Below are 19,852 nucleotides of genomic sequence, written 5' to 3' on the forward strand. Positions count from 1 at the left end.
TTGCCTTGCCTTGCCGAACCAGCTTGCAATATTATAATGGGGTGTTTAACATGTTTGTGCAGAATCCCATTATGAACTTTATTCCATTCCTGATATTTTGCCAACTGCTCTGTTCAACAATCTAATTTAACCCACACGGTCGGTTAATCACAGGAGTTTTAATAGTATCATCATATTCTGATGATTCTACGTATTTGCTCCTGTTTTAGTGGTCAGTAAGAAAAGAATATAAAATAAAATATCGCCAAGGCTTGATATTAAGAGGAAGCTACAAGCCAAAAATGTGTATATTCTTGGTATACCTTATATCGTAGGTAATAGGCATTCAAATCGCTTGACAAACGGAGTCTAGAAACGTTCGTATCAAGCACAATAGTGGTTTTTATTTATTTTGTAAATAATTTTATAAGAAAACAAAAAAGTTAATCATGTGAAACTGTCACCGATAATCTTAGCTATAATACTGTATTTTTAAAAAGTTGTTTCCTTTATGCGTTCATACATTTCTATTGAAATTTTTATTTTTTTATTAGTTTACATTTATATTTTTTATTGAGTATTTTATATTTTTATTTGTATTCTACTCAAGCAAAGCGATAGGAAAACCTTCAATTTATCTAAAGCATATTTTTGGTATTCATAATGTAATATAACCATGTACACCAATTCGTTATAAAGATTAATCAAAATAGTGATTTGGCATTAAGCTTCGCCTTAATATACCTACGAGGGTTTAGGGATTCATCGAACGTCACATTTAACAGCCTACGTTTTATTTCGACTGAAGCAATTGCAATGTTGAGACTATTTTACGAGCGTCGCAATACAGTTTTCGCTGACATATAAAGTGAGATAACGGCGCGCGAACGCTTAGAAGATCTATCGTATTACATCTGTCGGAATACCCGCAAACATAAACCTACGCTACGCCGGGAGTAAACCGTAGCCCGTAACCCGTAACCCGATGCCTTCTCGTCGCTGTAGGCAGATTAACACCCCGCTGAAACCAAATTCGAGAGGAGCCTTCCCGACGAATAAAATCGGAAACTTTTTGAAGTGTTTCGAACTTGGAAATGGAACGGAAAAGCACTTCAAGGAAATATCCAAGCCCATAGTCGCCGCCGCGCTGCAAACTGATGACTTCCATAATATAATTTGTTATTAACTTCTAGCTCGCGATAGTTTAGTGTGATAATTTCCCCCAAAGCGCTGTGTAATTTCTGACCGGGCTCATAAACCTTGCAAACCAGAATAACTTACACAAGTGTAAATATTTTTTGAAGTAAATCAATATCAAAATTTCACGGAGAAAAAATAGTAAAGCTGCTTTATTGATATCCTGTTATAAACATGATTGCAAATTTTTTCCCAATATAATATTAGTCTATAAAGAATATATCGGAACACGTGTTCGTACAGGTGTTCTTTTAGTTGCAAATATAATGACGAAATGTTACAATATTAGAATTGTTAATGATTACGTGTTCTGACATCCTCCTAACATATTCGTGTTTTACCGTCAGCTTGTTAGGAAACCTGTCAATTCGAAGGCCTGTAGCCCCGTTTTTAATAGGAATACGAATAATTCAACTATTTTTTTAATAAATTAGCTATAATTTTATATCAGCAAGTTTTTTCAATGTTTCTACAAAAGGTAATGAATTATTTCTATGAAATGTTAAACGTTAAGGTTACAGATAAGAGAAATAATATACAATATATAGAGTAAAAACAAGGCTTATCTATTCTGTCAAAACTGAGGCCATTATTTGCGATAAAATGTAAAATTTGACACAAAATACAGCATTAAAATATGAAATTATTATTTCTTAAGTCTTATATAAAGAGTTCTAACGAACGGGCTGTTAGGCGGTTTTTTTTGCTAGCAATACGTGCAAGGCATTCATGTTACATAAACTCAATATTCTAGTATTAGATAAATTTTTACACCAGTAATATTAACAGTAGGGGATGGAGATGAGACAAAAACTTGCGGGATTTCTTCTGATTCTTGGTGTGTGGGTGGTTCCGGGTGTGATGGGTGGTCGCATATTGTTCCACATGCCCACCCCAAACTACAGCCATAACGCCGTGTACATCCCCATCATCCGGGAGATGGCGCGCCGTGGACACGACGTGGTCAGCATCACCACCCGTCCCATCGCTCCCAGCCAGGACGTGGACCTCTCGAACATCACACAGATAGACGTCAGCTTCGTCAGAAAGAACTGGGACAAACGCTTCGAAGTGGGCATGAAGATGAATGTCTTGCAACAACTCGGATTGTATATACAGGTAAATAAACTTTTAATAAGTGATATTGTGTGCTGTTTTTCTTTTCCGGAACAAATTAAAACTTATTTAAAACCACCGCAAACTCTAATAAACAAATAGATTCTGGGGAAATGCTCGTAAATTCTGCGGGCACAAAGATTTAGTTTCCTTGTTTTGGGTGAGTGTTTATTGTTTATGTACCGACGAGAATAAAGCAGGTATAAATCGTCCATTCTGTTCCAGTTGATATTAATTTTATGTGACGTTTTCAGCAAACGGCTTTAGAACGCCTTTATCTCAGAACGGAATAGATAAAACACAATGCTTCCATTTCCCTCCCGCTCCGCCCTCTTTAATAAGCCTAGCTCCTAATTAAGACGGATCGAGGGGCGTGCTGACTGCTGAAGGACTCGTTCACAATGCTATTTCTACGATTCTCTCATTTTTTGACCTCATCTTTCACGTCGGATGCCTCATGTGTGTACGGGATCTAAAAACCAAATATAAAATCGCTCCTTAGGGACTCCTTGATGTCTTTTTCTACAAAAAAATACGCAATATGTATGCCGAAGTTCGCGAAATTTGAGTTTATCTTATCAGAACAGTAATGATAGCTCATTTTTTGTATTTTTCTGAGAGTGATGTCGAGAATATTCGGATCTCAGGGAGCGAGAGCATAATGACCTAAAATTCACCCCGCCCAACCAACCACAAATTAATATGCGCCTCACGAGTTTCTCCTCACTCCGAGATGAGAATGAGTACTAAATTAATCTTTTGTGGGATTCCAGACCTGAGGGAAACCGTATACGAGGAATAAAACATTTCTGTATGTTTTGTTTTATGCAAATAATATAATATTAAGTTTACATTCATAGCAGGTAACGAACACATCCAATAGGGAGACAGCTGTCGCGAGCTTTCAAGATCTGCCAGCTGTATACAAACATAAAACACGCCGGGTTTTCTCTGAAAGGAACTATAATGTTATCGTACTTGTTTACGTTAAATTAATAGCAAACATTTTCTTGGCAGAATACGTCAGATTCATCAAAATGATGTCTGACATTAAAATAATACAATATTTTGTCCAAGTTATAGTTTAGTTTGATAAATGAATTGCAGGCAATTTCCTAATAAAATATTAGGAAATGCAGCTTACATAAGCTTATCCTAATAAATGAAATTACAAAAGTTCACAAAACACGTGTTCCGACATCTTCACAACACATTCGTATTTTACTGATAGTTTGCTAAGAAGTCTTTCAATTCATTCGTTAAAGGCTTGCAGTCCATTGATATATTATATTTAGATGAGATATGAAGTGAAAAAATAGGTTTCGCGTTTTTACCTCCAACTCTCCCAACGCTCTCTAAAACTACCGAATCTAGGCTCTATGATGAAGTCCCGTTTTTAACGGGAATTCGAATAATTTTAACCAGATTTTTAATAAATTTGTAGTATTTTATATCAGTAAGTCACTCCAAGACACACGGAACTCCAGCTTACAACCCATTCCTAATACCCTTTCTTCCCAGAACTTCCTTTACTACTTTTATAAAAAAATCCTTTACACATCATCTCCAAAGATGACATTGGCCGCAAGAGAAATTATTTTTAGTACTTAGAAATATAAGCTATACGTAGCTTTGCGTGCGTACGATTTGCAGTTAACAATGTGGGTTTATCTATGACTTCTATTATCTATGGTAGTGTAACAGTATAGGTGAACGATGTTTGGACACGCGTTTATCTATGTCTTCTATTATCTACGGTAGTGTAACAGAATGAGTGAACGATGTTTGGACGCACGTTTATCTATGGCTTCTATTATCTATGTTAGTGAAACAGTATGGGTGAACGATGTTTGGACGCGTGTTCATCTATGGCTTCTATTATATATGGTAGTGTAACAGTATGAGTGAACGATGTTTGGACGCACGTTTATCTATGGCTTCTATTATCTATGGTAGTGAAACAGTATGGCTGAACGATGTTTGTAGGCGCGTTTATGGTTTCTATTATCTATAGTAGTGCCCCTTCAAAATCCAACTCGTAACTGTTTGCTAATTTTGCATTCAAGGCAACCGCATTATGTATTTGTAACTATGTACGTGTTTAGTTGGACTGCAAGCTGATGCCAGGCCGGCTTCTAAATCCTTACCTCAGTTGGGCAAGGTTCTAACTCTTTTTTTCAAAAAATGACTTTTGAATGCAAAAAAATTCTTTTGCTCATTTCTGTAACCAAAATAACTTTCAGGGCCATTTGAGTTCTATTTCCGTTTGTTCTAGAATCAAATTTTTTAAGCTTCTATTTATTTTACAAGGTTCTAACATCACTTTGAACCTTTTCCAATTGTCATTTTATTTGAATCTGACAGTTGATCAATTTTACGAGGCGCACTATAGTTCACTATACTTTAGTTGGATAGGGTTCTAATTTCGCCTAACCATGTTCTGAGATATCGAAGTTTGCAATGACGATTTATCATATTCTACCTATTAAACATTTTGTGATTTTGAGATTTAGGGCGATACACTACGTCGTGTAATATTTTAAATTGAGCCGCTATCAATAACAACCCTTACGTAGATGGCGATAAGGTTTAAATTCCCGCGTAACACCATCCGCCAATTTTGATTTATGCTAGAAAAAAACATGGTCAAAAAGTGCCTTTTATTTTATTTTGTGGATGTTCACGCATAAATATTGAATTTTTTTCAGATCATTTTATAAATAACTTAATTTGCCACATTATACAATAAAATTATGATACAAGATGTATTCTACTCGCAGTATTTAATTAAAGCATCTGAAAAATTTCTAGGCGACCAAATTTTCAAACCAAAAACACATGATTTTGCATTACTACGTATGGCATCGCCTTAATTGTTTGTAAAGTATTTTAGTTTGGTTATTAAGATAAACGTGACACTTTGCATGTCATTTGGGAAATGTAATTAGAACCTTATGCAATGAATCATTGTGCCCTAGCTGGTTGCATATTATGGTTCTACATGCGCGTTTTTTTTATTTTTTTTTATTGAATAAATAGTTAATACATATCAACAAACAAGTCCTGCAAAGCCAATTGAATTGGCTTGTCAACAGGTGCTTAAAGTTTAGTTACATATACATTTTTATAAGTTATAATTTACATCTTATATCTACAGAATCAACAATTTTTTCATACAATTTTTCATACATATTAAAGTAAATATTTTTTTTTTCGATAGCCAATTTTTCACCATAATTTAACCTTATTCATAGACTTACATTGCTTTATAGTGTCAGGTAATAAATTAAATATCTTCGGTATGTTGTATTCAAACGTTCTCTGTCCGTATTTATTATTAAATTTCGGAACTATTAACCCGTCATTGCGCGTGAATCTAGTATTGTATTTATGTTCTAATTTTTCTTTATGCTGCGGGGTAAATATATACTGAATAATGATTTTTTGCCATAGGGCTATTCTAACAGGTAAAATTTTGTCACTCTGAAACAGCAACGGTGCATTATGTCTCTGTTTAAAAATATTAGGGACGACTAGTAATTTTACAATTGCGTTTTGTACAACTTGGACTTGTTTCAGATTGGTTATAGTAGTATATCCCTATATGGTTAATCCATATCTTATAATAGATTATGCCATTGACATATAAATTATTATTATATTAAGTTATGTTCTAAAATTATAAGTATACGTATGGTATATAAAAGTATCAGAGGCCTTGGTACGTGAATTTGTGCATCGCACTGATTATCTTCAGTCTTTACATAACAACTTACAACAACATCTGTGCCCCAGTTATCGATGTACGAAAATGGTATCGAGACAGCCCGACCTAGTCGAAACGGTGACATGAACGGGACAGATTACAATCTTAACGTCAAATCACGTGTTAGAGCAGTGCACATATATAACTCACCCGTGCATTAATTATCATACGTAATCCAATGCGTCTGGATTGTATTAGCTTAGAAATACTAATGTAAAATTTTAGCGCTACAACATTCACAGATCGGAATTCGTGAACTGTGAATTCAAACGGTTTTGTTATATTTTTAACGATGAATTGCGTGTCCTTTTCTGTCGAGATCATCTTGGGAACGCTGACGTAGCAGTATTATTTAATTAAATAGCTTACAAATATAATAAAGTAGATATAATAAATTGGAGTGCGTGCCCCCATTTATTAGTTTGCTCCATTTTAATTACACATTATCACAGGCCGCCTCTGCTAAGTATGTTTTCTTTTAAAATATATTAAACTAAAATATTTTAACCTTTGATACCTCATACCTTTAGAACCTTGTCCAACTGAGTTGAGGAAATGCTGGCGGTGAGTGGTCGTTGGTCATCTCAAATATACCAACCACATATTTGCAGTTGGTACGAACCGCACAAACTGATCTTTGCATTTCAGCTTCAAGATACATATATTGTACATTCAAGCAATAGATTGACATAACCACAGAACATACCACAACCGATAGCACCCTGAACTAATTAATAGTAGTGAACAGTGGCGGTTCGAGGTTTAAATCATTGGTAGTCTAACGATACGCGAATTAAATTTAAAAAAAGGACAGAATATCTTTCTTTCTTTGAGCAGCTTTTCTTCGTCATCGAATGTAATATTTACTTATTTAACGCCCAGAGGGCTTTTACATGTAGGCGGTACAATTTTAATGACAGACAGTTTTGAAACATGAGAAAGGAATAATAAAAATAAAATAACATTAAAAAATAATATATGCAAGAAACAAAATTAAGAATAACATGAACATAAATTAAAAAATACAGCGATTTGACTGGTTTACAAAAATATAACTTCCATTTAGGAATAGTGTTGAAATAAGTCTTTTACGTAATCCACAAAATTCGCTAAGTTAATATTAAATATATCGACATCACCTAAGTATTGGTTTCACATAGTGTGAAACCGTTGTATTGGGAAGTTCGTAATGTAATTGCCCTTATGTGTGTTGCAGTGGAATAGTGTATTTTGTCATGTTGTTATTGTAGGTATTCGTAAGTTTATGAGTTGCAGAAGTTTGCAACAGTCGAATTTATAGTTTAGAATCTTGAATAAAAAAGTTAAGTCGTTTATTTTACGCCTGTCTTCCAATGTGTGTAATTTTAAAGTATTTAATAAGAAATGATATTGTAAGTCTACTAGTCGGATATTTAATTTAAAATTTATAAAACGGTAGAATTTTTTTTTGTATTCGCTCAATGTTATTCATGTGAATTTTGTATGAGGGAGAAGTAATAATATGAAGTCAAGTCATTTCAAAAGTTGGTATAGAGAGGAATATACTAGATATAGAAATAGAATAGTATTATTTTATGACAGTCCCGAGTTAAGGCAGTTAAAAACGTACGTTATCTGTAACGGAATTTATTTAGTTTAAAAATACCTAAAAAGGCGGATAACATTTATAACACAGCCTCTTTACTACTTTTCGTTTTCCTACCATGTGTACCTACATTGTTCACGTTCATAAGAATCCATTGAATTAGGACGGGTTGTTTTACAGAATTTGAACAATTCATCAAATTTCAAATTAATTCAAAGTTCATAATAAAAACATAATTTGAGTAGAACCTTCACAGAACTTAAAAATAAACATCGAAAGTTGATGAATTGTTCATATTCTTTGAAACAACCCATCCTTAGAAATTTATCCCCTTTTCAAAAAGAAAAAAAAAACACGAATTAAACAAGATAACCCGAAAAATAAGTATGAATTATTATAATTTTAGAGGACAATGAAACTCATTCAGGGACGGAGTATTAAATTTAATTGAGAAATAAATAGGCTGTAATTTAGAGCATTAAAAAGAAAAACGCTGAGTTCATGGTTACCCCACCCTAATTATTTTCACTAATCTTCTCGTTTGGTTTTTGTTTTAGTTTCTTAATTATTTCATTTATTTTCCGTTTTCCATCCATCTTTTTTTTATAGCAATATTTTTTCAAACATTGAAATATCCACTAGTTAATGCAAAATATTTATATTATTTTCAAACCGTATGCTTCCCATTCTGGTAGGAGTGCTATTTAGGTACCTACAACTGAAGGGATACACCTATAGAAGTGCTATGTGGGTGTGTCAGGTGTCCCCGAAGTTTGGTTAATTTTCCCTTACTTTGGGTGAAATATATCGAACTTTAAAAAAAATTGTAGCACTAACGTTAGAAGATATACACATTTTGACGAGTTGGAGACCAAACCACGCGACCATCTATAACAAGGCTGCCCAACCCCAGGCCCACGGGCCACAATGTGGCCCGCGAACGAATTATAAGTGGCCCGCGTGAACCAATTTCAAAAAACCCGCCAATCCGCCAATTTGAAAAAGAACGAGAATCAGCGACGAAAAAAATCTAACCTGTTGAACTCATTTTTTAAAGAAAAATACACCGGTTTTTGATATAATATCTTTTGCGTCCGAAATGGAATCTTGTAGCCACCCCCCCCCCCCCCCTATGGAAATCGAAAAATTGTTGCGGGGAATCACATATGATGTTTTTGGGTGCGCGGAATTTTTTCTCAGCGAAGTTCCGTAACAACCCCCCCCCATGGATTTCAAATATTTTGTGGGGAGCACTCATTTTGTTTTTTTTTTGTGGGGAATTATGTTTTATAGAAATTCTCTAACAACCCCCCCCCCCATGGAAATAGGAACCGTCAGGTATTCAGTGGCCCGATTCAAAATCGTCAATTTTGCCCAACTGTTAAAAAGGTTGGGCAGCCTTGATCTATAACATCAGTCGTACGTAAAAGTGCCTAACGTGTAAAACGACCCGGAACTTTGTTTACCCGATTTGTCCTAGTCTCTATTTAATTTTATTATTTACTAACAGATTCAGAAAAATATACATATTATTTACAAACAGACACAGAAAAAACACACTTAGCTGGCTGGTCACTTCAGATAAACACACTTTTATTAAAAAGAGTTTACGACATTGCACGCAGAGTACACTATAGTAAAAACACTGGATATTGATTTTAAATATGCTATTTTCTCCATTTCTAATGATATTACATTGATTAGAAGATTAGTGGAAAGAGTTGATAATGAACTGAACGTATTGTAATAATTCTTCCTTGAGCTGATAATCTATTGGCCGGTCTGGGTCTGCACATGTAAATTGCCGGCATCTGTTTGTTTGAAATCCGGTAGGCATAGATCAGATTTATAGAGATTTTTCATTCAGAGATATCTACCAACAGTATAAATCAAATTAGAGCATTATTATTCATCCAGTAAACCTCTGCATAGACTCTCAGCGGCCTACGATTTTTAGGTGCCTTGAATAGTTAGTTGTTTCGATACCCTTTATGCCGAACTCGAGAAAATATTCATTGCTTTTTTGTTTACTGCTTAAGTTTTTTAACTTGGACGGATTGTAGAATCTCGCCTTATAAAAGGCCGGGACTTCAGGACGAAATAGAAAAAATGAGACGGGCCTGACTTCAAGGTAGGTAGGTATTAGCAGGGGCGGCGCAGTATTATGCACAATTAGTGCGACGCCCGCGGGCGGCCGCACTAAGGGGTGAATATGAATTTTCTTCTTCATTGCCTGCAACATGTTTTGGCGGTTTTCATAACTGATTCATTGTTAATAGTTAATTTCACGTAAACCCTAATCATGACTGAACCTGAGATCCTCTAGGAATGTGTTTGTCAAAAACTATGTATGACTAATGAACGAAAAAAAAACATGTTCCGTTCATATTAGAATCATCATCAAAATGAAAAATCGTTTTACAATATTGGTACTCATTTTGAACAGTGGCAGGACTACATGACAAATAAACACTGTTACCGTGGTATATTTTCTTAAAGAAGTAAAACATTGCAATGATGAATGACTTAGCTTTTAGAGGATCGAACCCACCACGACTCCTGGGTGCAACCTCGGCGCTTTGAACCACTTGACCTCAAATCGTTCTTATGCAGTCTTATTGAAAGCTTAAAACATAGCTGTCTCACTTGTGAACATAGCTACATGATACCGGAACCACATTCAGCTTGAAAAAGCTAAAATGACGACAGTAACAAATTGCAAATGAGGTCGTCTCCTGCAACGAAATTTAAAGTTTTTTTTACAAATGTATCATATTAATGAGGACATAACTTTTTGGAATAGTATCAAAGATATAAACATTCAAAAATTAGATTTTTGTGTGAGATGTCACGGGACACGCGCGGCGGAACTACAGAATCTTATGAAATACATCAATATAATGTACTATAGAATTGTATATCTTAAAAAGGCCTACATAAAAGCCCGTGATGGTATATCCTAAGCATAACCCTCAGCGACGCCGGGTACACGTCGTATAGTAGTAAAATAAAATAACATTCACGGAAGGATTTTATTTTTATTTTTATATGAATGAAAGATTCTAGAATGGAAGTATTAACACGATTTTTCATGTTATTTTGGTTTCGAACCATCATTCGCACTCACACTCAGGCGGCGGCCGTGGGTACCTTTCGCACCGGCCCTGGTCACAAGTGGTATATCATAGTACCTGCACAAATAAACTGGGCCGTGTGTCAATGTCACCCGCCTTCCAGTCCTACAACCAAGTCAAGTTGTAGCTCGCTGCATTTAATTAAACGTTTGCACTTAGCTTCGGAGCTAAATGAATGTGAAAGGTCACACAAATGCGCCGCTAATATTTTATGTCTCTTTCCGAGCTCGGGCGACGGCCAAAGTAAATACGTTTTAATTCTGAAAGGCGCTTTCAGTCGGGCTACATTAAAAGGACGAAGGCGCAATATTTGTTATTTCCGGTCGACCTAGAATATCCCGCTTGCACCACCTAAAGTAACAGAAATGGTAATGTAATTTATGTTCCTGCAGTTTGTACGGAAATGACTTTATTTTTTGTCTCCGTGTTATTGGGAACGTCTTGCGAAAGACTACGTTCTTACAACATTAAATTATGTGCAAATACAGCGGCTTCGAATTTAATTCATTTTTATTTTTATATAAATCTTAAGTAGCAATAAAATGTATACTGTGCCTACAAAATTACACAGACGTGAAAAATATAACCCAACCTTATTAACTACTAACAGTGTCGAGCATCGACCTGGATGAATTCGCCACAGTTCGTCTTCACCACCCACGGTGACAATCTCCCTGGAGAACCTTAAAGATCCGTGATCTTCACATCCTGATGTGATGTGACCTAGCTGACATGCATCTCAACGTGATGACCAAAATACTGGGTATATAATAAAGGCACAGTGATACTTACATCAACACCTTTTCTAGTCTCCATCTACCGTTACCCACAAACCAATTAGGAAACAGATTTTTTGATTTGTCCCAGGATTAGGGACGTATTACAATTGTTCCGTCACGCCGTTTGCTTTGACAGGCCGTGTGCTAACCAATCGTATAGTCAGAATTTGAACTGTGTAGTTTAAATTCGCACACGTCAGCTATAACTACGGAGTGCCGTGAGCCGTACAGTCGCACAAAAACCGTTCGTCCTGTCAAAAACCCATGTGTACACCATCGCCGGTTATCTATCGGAATAATCACTTAATCCGTATTTATCGCAATTTAAGTTAAAATAACGAGTGCTAATAAACCACGATCACCGTCCCAGTGCTGACAGATGAGTCTCACCATGCAGATTCCATTCGCCACCCGGTAAGTTGATTGTGACTTAACGTTACGAATTGTGTTTTCGGATTCGCCTGTCATAAGCCATAGACTTCATTTATGTTTTATCTGTGTGGAATAGCCCTTAAAGTACGGCTATCCCAACCCTTGTTCATTCCTCGAACAATAATAGTGTTAAGACGAAGATCGCGGACTTTGTTAAAAATCTGGTTGATTTGACAAATATCGATTAGTCGCGCAATAAAAAGGTAAAAACGCAGTCATACCCTTTGGCAGCGCTATTAGAGGATAATGTTAAATTTAAATATCGATTTACCAAATCAAATACGGAGAGCATAATCAAATTGGTTAAATTTTGAAGTATTTCAATGCAGACCAGATTAATGACATCGCAAATGTTATCCGAAGAAACGTGTGGTTAGCAACTAAACGCGAAATGAAATATGACTGTGTTTTTGAGGATTGGAAAAAAATGGTGCGAGTCTAAAAAAATCTTGCATGAATATTATAATGAGTAAATATTTTAACCCGTGCAGTACACGACCCTTCTCACCGTATACCAGCACTGCAGCGGCGTATTAGGGAATCTTTATAATTAAGATTGAATAAGTATGACAGGTTTGTTTGATTTTGTGGATCATTTAATCATGCTATAGAGTTATCACAGTCATAAGTACACGATATACATACACATTTTTACTAATAAATGTGTTTTAAATTTTAGACAGCTATTAAACAATCATTTTTGTGTGGTTAAAGACCACAGATTTTTTATCGTCTAACTTTGACATTTTCTTTTAATACGTATAAATCATTAAAAAGATTATCTTAGGTTAATATATTTAATGAATAAAAAAGTTTCGAAAAAGTAATTTTTTTATTTGTCTTGCGCAAATGTCACGAGCCGCCACTGATTCATGGTGTATGAATTGTAACAAGTTTACGCAAATATTATTTGTACTTTATGAATAATTAACTAAACCAGTCTGGACTAATAATTTTGAAAAGGTCGATTTATAATCAGCTCGATTATAAACAAAGGTTTTGCTTGTAAATTCCATCGTGGGGAACTCTAGATCTATACAGGGTGTATCGGCACGTACCCGACAAACTTTAACCAGTTATTCCTTAGCATATTTGGAGTAAAAAATCTTATGTGCACTTTGTTGTCCGTTAACGTTTTTTTTAAATAAAAAATTTACTATTCATATTTTCACCACATGTCACCACTCTTTTATCCTTTGTCAAAGTTTGAAAACCCATCTGGCAATATTTAATTCGAATTCCGTTGAATAATGCACGTGTGTACCTATATTGACGCACGTTTACAATGACAACGAAATGGCACGGCAACATTCGTCCCATTTTTAACTATTATTATTTAGTGTGTGCGAAAGAGCGAAGACGCTTTTCGACATACTTGCTTATAACAGCTGTTATACACGAAAAGCAATGCCAATGACAGTTGAAAAGTTTTAATTGAAAAAAAAAATGCTACCGGACAGCAAAGTGCCCATAACATTTTTTACTCCAAATGTGCTAAGGAATAGCTGGTTAAAGTTTGTCGGGTTAGTGCCGATACATCCTGTATATAATAAATGTTAACTGATCTCTGAATAGTATAAAATAAAGTTACCACCCGCGTCTGTCTGTTTGTGTGTTACGTTCTTCTAAACTACGCAACGAATATTGATGGGGTTTTCACTACCATTTAGAGATTTTTTCCCGGAAGGTTTACATAATATATATACTACGTGAATGTTGTATTTATAGAAAGTATAAAAATGTCGATGTTTTATAATCAAGTTATAAAAATATTTTTTCAAGCACTACATTGCTAACGCTGGCTAAACATTATGAGATACATCAAAATAATGTACTACGGAATTGTATACCTTAAAAAGGCCTACATAAAAGTCCGATGTGGTATATGTTTATCTCTTACTGGCTACTAGTGTTTATAACAGGAAGCCGAGTCGGGCCGTTTCGAGATTCAGAATAATAAAACAGTATTTATTAGACGATCTACGAATGTTAATTCGATCAAAGGCTATTGAACTTGAAAAAATAAATTTTACTGTATAAAACAAGTCGCTATCGGCTTCTGTCTGTTTGTACGCTTATTTCTTCTAAACTGTGCAACAGATTTTGATAAGGTTTTCACTATCATTTAGAAAGGTTTATATATATAATACCTGCATATTACATTTAAAGAAAGTAGAGAAAAGTCGTAAAAAAATATTTTCGGGCGCTTACATATGAGATACATCAAAATAATGTACTACGGAATTGTATACCTTAAAACCTCAAACTTTTTCTCCAAACGATAAATAAATACCCGAGCAACTCCGGTTCCACGGCTTGGCCTATTTCAGCATATTGCTCGCCATACATTCCCATCGGTAGTACAGCGGGCCAGATGTGTATTGTGTATAGCTTAAAGTTTCACCGATCTAAATATAAATTAAAACGACAAATTTGAGCTGGAACACAAGTCTGTCGTACCTAACAAAGTATAAAAATAATGCAAGGTATTCTTACAATTTGCCTGACTGCATTATCAAATACAATATTGGTTTTTACAAAATAATCCACTATTCGATTATTTACGTAAGAAGAAATGCATTTGTTTTAAATACAATCTAAGTTACCTGCTCCAGTTAACAAATGTTCGCAGCCAAAAAAAGTGTATTTATTTCATCCACGCAAGTATTGTTCCTGACATCTTGGATCATGAATCACACGAATAATTTCTTTCACGAGAATACAAAATGATTCAAATTATTCGTGTTTGGGTACGAAACAGCTGCTGTAACTACTTTTGAAAGGTTTCTTCGCTTTGCAACATTAATGTAATGTAATGCAACATTTGCGGCATTAATGTAATGTAATGTCGACTACGGGTTTGACTTCAGTTGCACGCTACTGACAGTGCAGGTAGTAAACTACGCGTGTTGTAACCACATGTACTACTCGTTTGACAGAAATTATGATTTAAATTTTAAATTTGGAGGTGGGAATTCTAAATTCAATTTGTCATCATTCTCTTGTAAAGTTTCTTGGCGGCGACGAGTAGAGATAAAAAAATATTTCGTTGCATGGGTGAAACCAAAATCTTCTTTTAGAGCGTGTTTTATGCTTGGAAACATAAAGAAAGACAATATTTTTGTCTTCGTCGCTAGAGTCACTTGACATCGTATTAATTCCACGGCTGCACTTGCAAAAAGCACAAGTTCAATATAATTCGGGTAACGCCATGTACGGAAACCAGTTTTGAAGAGTAGCATATCGGTAGGATACTTGTAGTTGTGTCACAGTCACGAATCTTGTTAGTATCTCTGTTGACAGAGGGCCTTATTTTTCTTTTGCCCTCTTCTCCCGTGAGAGGTTGGCTATCATCAAGGCAATCTTCACCTTGCAGCGCGGTACAACTCTGAAGCTCCCAATGATGTGACCAATAAGAGAGATGAACCCTTTTTTTAAATTATCTAGTAGATATATTTTCTCAAGTTTGACCCACTTGTTGAATAATTTCTGAGTTAGCCGTATGCTGTATGTATAGGTATTTTGAGGATGCGCTCATATTAATATTTTACTATTTCAAGTAGACACTCTAGCTCGACCTCCGACCTTTGCAGCAAAAAATGCCCCGCTGCAACTGGAAACTGAACACGAGATTCAATTATAAAACATTTCCAACTTTATTCCGTTTGAAAGTCGGTTTGTTTACTTCCCGTAACAGAAAGATTTAATTTAAAAACTACTGAAGCAAACAAGTACCTACCTAGTAGTTGGGGTTAAAAGGACAGCTATTTCTAGCTCAGATAAGACAAATAGAGAGATGAGCACCTTTAAGGCGACATACGACTCTAATAAGGGGGTTTGTTCGACGCTCTCATTTGAATTATTTATGATGAACGTATTACTAAAATCTCGAATGTTTCTAGAGGGATCCCCATGTTATTTATATTTAAGATCAACAAAAACAAGACCTTACCATTAAAATATTAGATCTAAAACCGTTTGAAAATTTTATACAGGATGGTAAAGTGCACTAACTTCGGGAGGTGATTCTACATGATGGTAGAAATAAGAATGATAAATAACTTTTTTAGATATTCCATCTTTTTTTCACATACAAACAAATCTTTTTTATCAAAAAGATAAAATACCTTAAAACGTTAGAATTTCGAAAAAAGTTATTTACTTCTAAAATCATGTAGAATCACATCCCGAAGTTAGTGTACTTTACCTCCGGATACCCTGTATATAATTCTATAAAATTAGAGGTAAGCACCAGATTTTATTTTTCCAGACCATGAATTAGTAACTTCTCGAGGGATCCATCTAGAAACATTTGATATTTTAGTAATACGTTGATCAGAAATAATTGAAATAAGCCCCATGGAAAGATCGATTTTCTAGGCCTGCTAGAGCAAAGTCGACCGTGGGTGCATTCATTCCGCTGGGCCGCCCCCGGAATATTGGTTTTACACGACTTCATCACTTATGTCGTTAAGATTCCCACATTACTTTAGGGAACTCAGATCTGTCCAATACACCAGGGCCGCGCGTCGCATGTTTTTGTGCACGGCTGCTTCACTCACGTCTTTTAGATTCTGGCTTTATTTTAGGGTATTGTCTCGTCTTAAGAAGTTGGAGTTAAAAAGGCAGCTAGTTCTAGTTTAGATGAGCATCTTTGGGAAGTTGTATCACGATTATTCCAAGTTCTTTAACCCCATCAGCTGTGGTGTTAACCCCGTGACGTGTTTGCCTGTGACCTCTGTTTTTCGACTTTCTACATGGTTCGAGACATGATTTACAACGATTATCAAACGTACCGATTTCGGTTGTCTGTGAGAAATATCTTGTTGTGCCTGATGTGAAATATCCCTGCGTATTGAAATTAAGTTAGCTTTAAAATTTTAAACATTGAAACTGACGATTGGGTGAATTCAGATAAGCGATAAAGTAGATACAAGGATAAAAATGAGTATGTATGGCTAATTAATTAAGAATCTCTTCAAATGATTGATATTCCGGATAAAAACGGGATTGCAGGCCCTCAACGAATGCATTAATAGGTTACCTGTTAAACTTTTAGTAAAATACGAATATATTATCACGATATCGGAACACGTGTTCATAAAAATCCTAATATTTTCGCATATCAGATTCCGAAAAATTATTAAAAAACGTAGTCTGAGTTGATTTCCTCGATTTTGTATTTTGTATTTACCTAAAAAATATTTTTTTTTCTTACATTGATATATTATATTTTTATTTTATATTTTACATGTACCTATCTGGATTTTATTGTTTATTACCGCTAAATTGTATTTTCCTAAAAATATTTTCTTTCTATTTTTCTTTCTTACATTTATATGTTATATTTTAATTTTATTTTATATTTTACATGTACCTACCTGGAATTATGTACACGCAACCTGCCAATTTGACTGTCCTTAAACGGGAAACTTCCTAGTTGGACAGTCAAAGCTTCCTTTTATATTTGTATATCTTGTATGTAATAAATGTAATAATAATAAATAAATAAATAATTAAATGCAAGTACATGAACACGTGTTCCGATATATTAGAAACTTTGCTAAAAATTTATCAGAAAACGGCCCGAAATCTCGTTTTTAACTGAATTACCAATGATTATATGAGGTTCTTAATAAATTAACAACACTCATTTTTCTCCTGTAGGTACCTACCTGTACTTAAAAAATTACTTTATTTTAATGAAATTTGTATTTCCTTTGTTTAAATTTTTGAATGTTTTTTCAAGTTTACTAGCTGTGTTCATTCAAAGGGAAAATCTCTGCTGTCTCTCTAATTTGTCATCAATAAATGTAATTATATTATTGTCTTTATTATCTACTTGTTTCTTCTTGGGAATAATGATTAATAAGTAGTTATGGTTCATATATTGTTAAAATATACTGTCAAATTACCCATCTGGTAACTCATCAACTCTATCGTGGCTTCACTCAAATATAAATTGTTAACCTCGATACAGGCTTAGTCCTAGTGAGGTTGATTTGTATGAGAAAAAACGTGATTTATGTATAGTGAGATGCAATAAATAAATAATTAAAAATAAAGAAAATTGGCAATAGGTTTTGGAAGAAAATATTTTATAAATACTTTCAAACTCACAAAACTTATAATTATAATACCAGGTGATTTTTCACGGGTGCTGCGCTAATAAATTATAAACTTCAAATCAATCCGAGACGTGATGCAATGAGGTTTGTTCCCAAACCTGCTTTGGGTGTTTAATATTTATGCCCGAACTGTTGCCACCTCACGGGGAAGTTGTTCACCTTTCTGTAAATACATACATATACCAAATACAAACATAACATGACTTTCTGAATATGTATTGGAAATCGTTCTAAGGACATTTTCACAATATGGCCGTTGTTCGATTGTTATTCGAGAGTGGTTCGATAATATGGGACCGGGAAAGTCACATACTTCCCACTGACAGAGAAACTACAAAACCATTGAAAAAGTTTCATAGAAACTTTATTTTAGGAAATTCGAATATACAGGATTTTCCAATAAGAGGTGTTATTTTGATATTCAATCGTAAAAGATCAATGGTTTCGTTGCTTGTGTGGCACGTAGCCGTTTTGTTAAAAGTAAACGTTGTCCAGATCAATACCATCCAATTTCGGCCATAAAAAATCATTAATCATCTCTCGATAGCGCAATCCATTCACCATAACTATTTTCCACCAGCCTCATTTTCGAAAAAGTAAGGTCCAGCGGCTTCGCCGGACCATAAGCCGCATCAAACAGTCACACGTTGAGGATAGAAAGGCTTTTCAACAATAACTCTTGGGTTTTCCGAGCCCCAGATGCGACAATTTTGCTTGTTGACAAAGCCACCGAGGTGGAAATGGGCCTCATCACTCAAGATAATTTGCATTTGATTCACTCAAGTGAATTTTAATAATTTCAATGCATTGTTGAAGCGTGTATCGTTCCATTTTTATTAATGGCGTAGTTTTTACTTGTCAAATGTCAAAAAATTACAGCTTCAAAAGTAACATCTACCGAAATAACGGGCTATTCAAAATAACACCTCTTATTAGAAAACCCTGTACATATTCTTTCCTTGGTTATATCGATTAGCCTTCTTGCCTGGAATATCTTCAATTTACCTATTTATATAAAGAAGAGTGTTTGTGGCGTGCGGACTTACACTGCACGGGTTTTGACTTGTAATACGAATCTATAGTTTTTTATTCTGATTAAAGAAATTTTGCATACTTGATCTTCCAAACAAGAGGAAGATCCCTGTCTACAAGATAAAAAAAACCCTGCCAAAAGCCCGGGCAACGATGGCCTTTAGCTAGTCTTCTGAAAAATTATAAACATATAATGAAAAATTTTTGTGGCGGGCGGGCTGCGTGGATTTGATTTCCATACAAATCTACAGTTTTATTCCGAAGTTGATAAAATTTTGCACACTCGACCTTCAAAACAAGAGGAAGGTCACTTGTCTACATCTGATTTAGATATCTGAAGGTCACGCGTTGAGTTTTCGTGAATTGAAAATAACTATCAATTCAATAAAGAACTACGGAAATTCGAGATATTCAATAAAACCAGAAATAATATCTCAATAAAACTGTTGAAAACTCGCGTGAAATCGCATAGCGACTGTGTTTTATAAGCAACAGAATGGAGACAAACATAGTTTAGTGAGCAACTCGAAATAGTAATTTAAACATAACACGAGACAGTACATTTTCGATATTATAAGACGTATCAGAATTAATCTTCCAACTGTAACCTATTTTTCCCCCGAAGTTTTAAATTCAAAATGCTTATTTATATCAAGTTAATGTAAATATGATAATGTAATATTAGTAGTACGTTTAATATAGAA

The 19,852-nt window shown here is 34.8% G+C and overlaps 2 protein-coding genes across 9 annotated transcripts in view; one reads left to right on the forward strand and one right to left on the reverse strand.

The window, feature by feature from the left end:
• LOC149426892 (uncharacterized) overlaps positions 1–19,852 on the reverse strand; it is a 298,356-nt gene that overhangs the window by 54,846 nt on the left and 223,658 nt on the right. The window lies entirely within an intron of this gene.
• LOC149426893 (UDP-glucosyltransferase 2-like) overlaps positions 2,038–19,852 on the forward strand; it is a 73,986-nt gene continuing 56,171 nt past the window's right edge. The window contains exon 1 of the mRNA XM_089635135.1: positions 2,038–2,295. Within this exon, the coding sequence (XP_089491261.1) occupies positions 2,038–2,295 (258 nt within the window). The remainder of the gene's footprint in view (positions 2,296–19,852) is intronic.

The sequence above is a fragment of the Hesperophylax consimilis genome, chromosome 1 (assembly GCF_061612785.1).
Source record: "Hesperophylax consimilis isolate HC1 chromosome 1, BYU_Hcon_1.0, whole genome shotgun sequence".
Taxonomy (NCBI): Eukaryota; Metazoa; Arthropoda; class Insecta; order Trichoptera; family Limnephilidae; genus Hesperophylax; species Hesperophylax consimilis.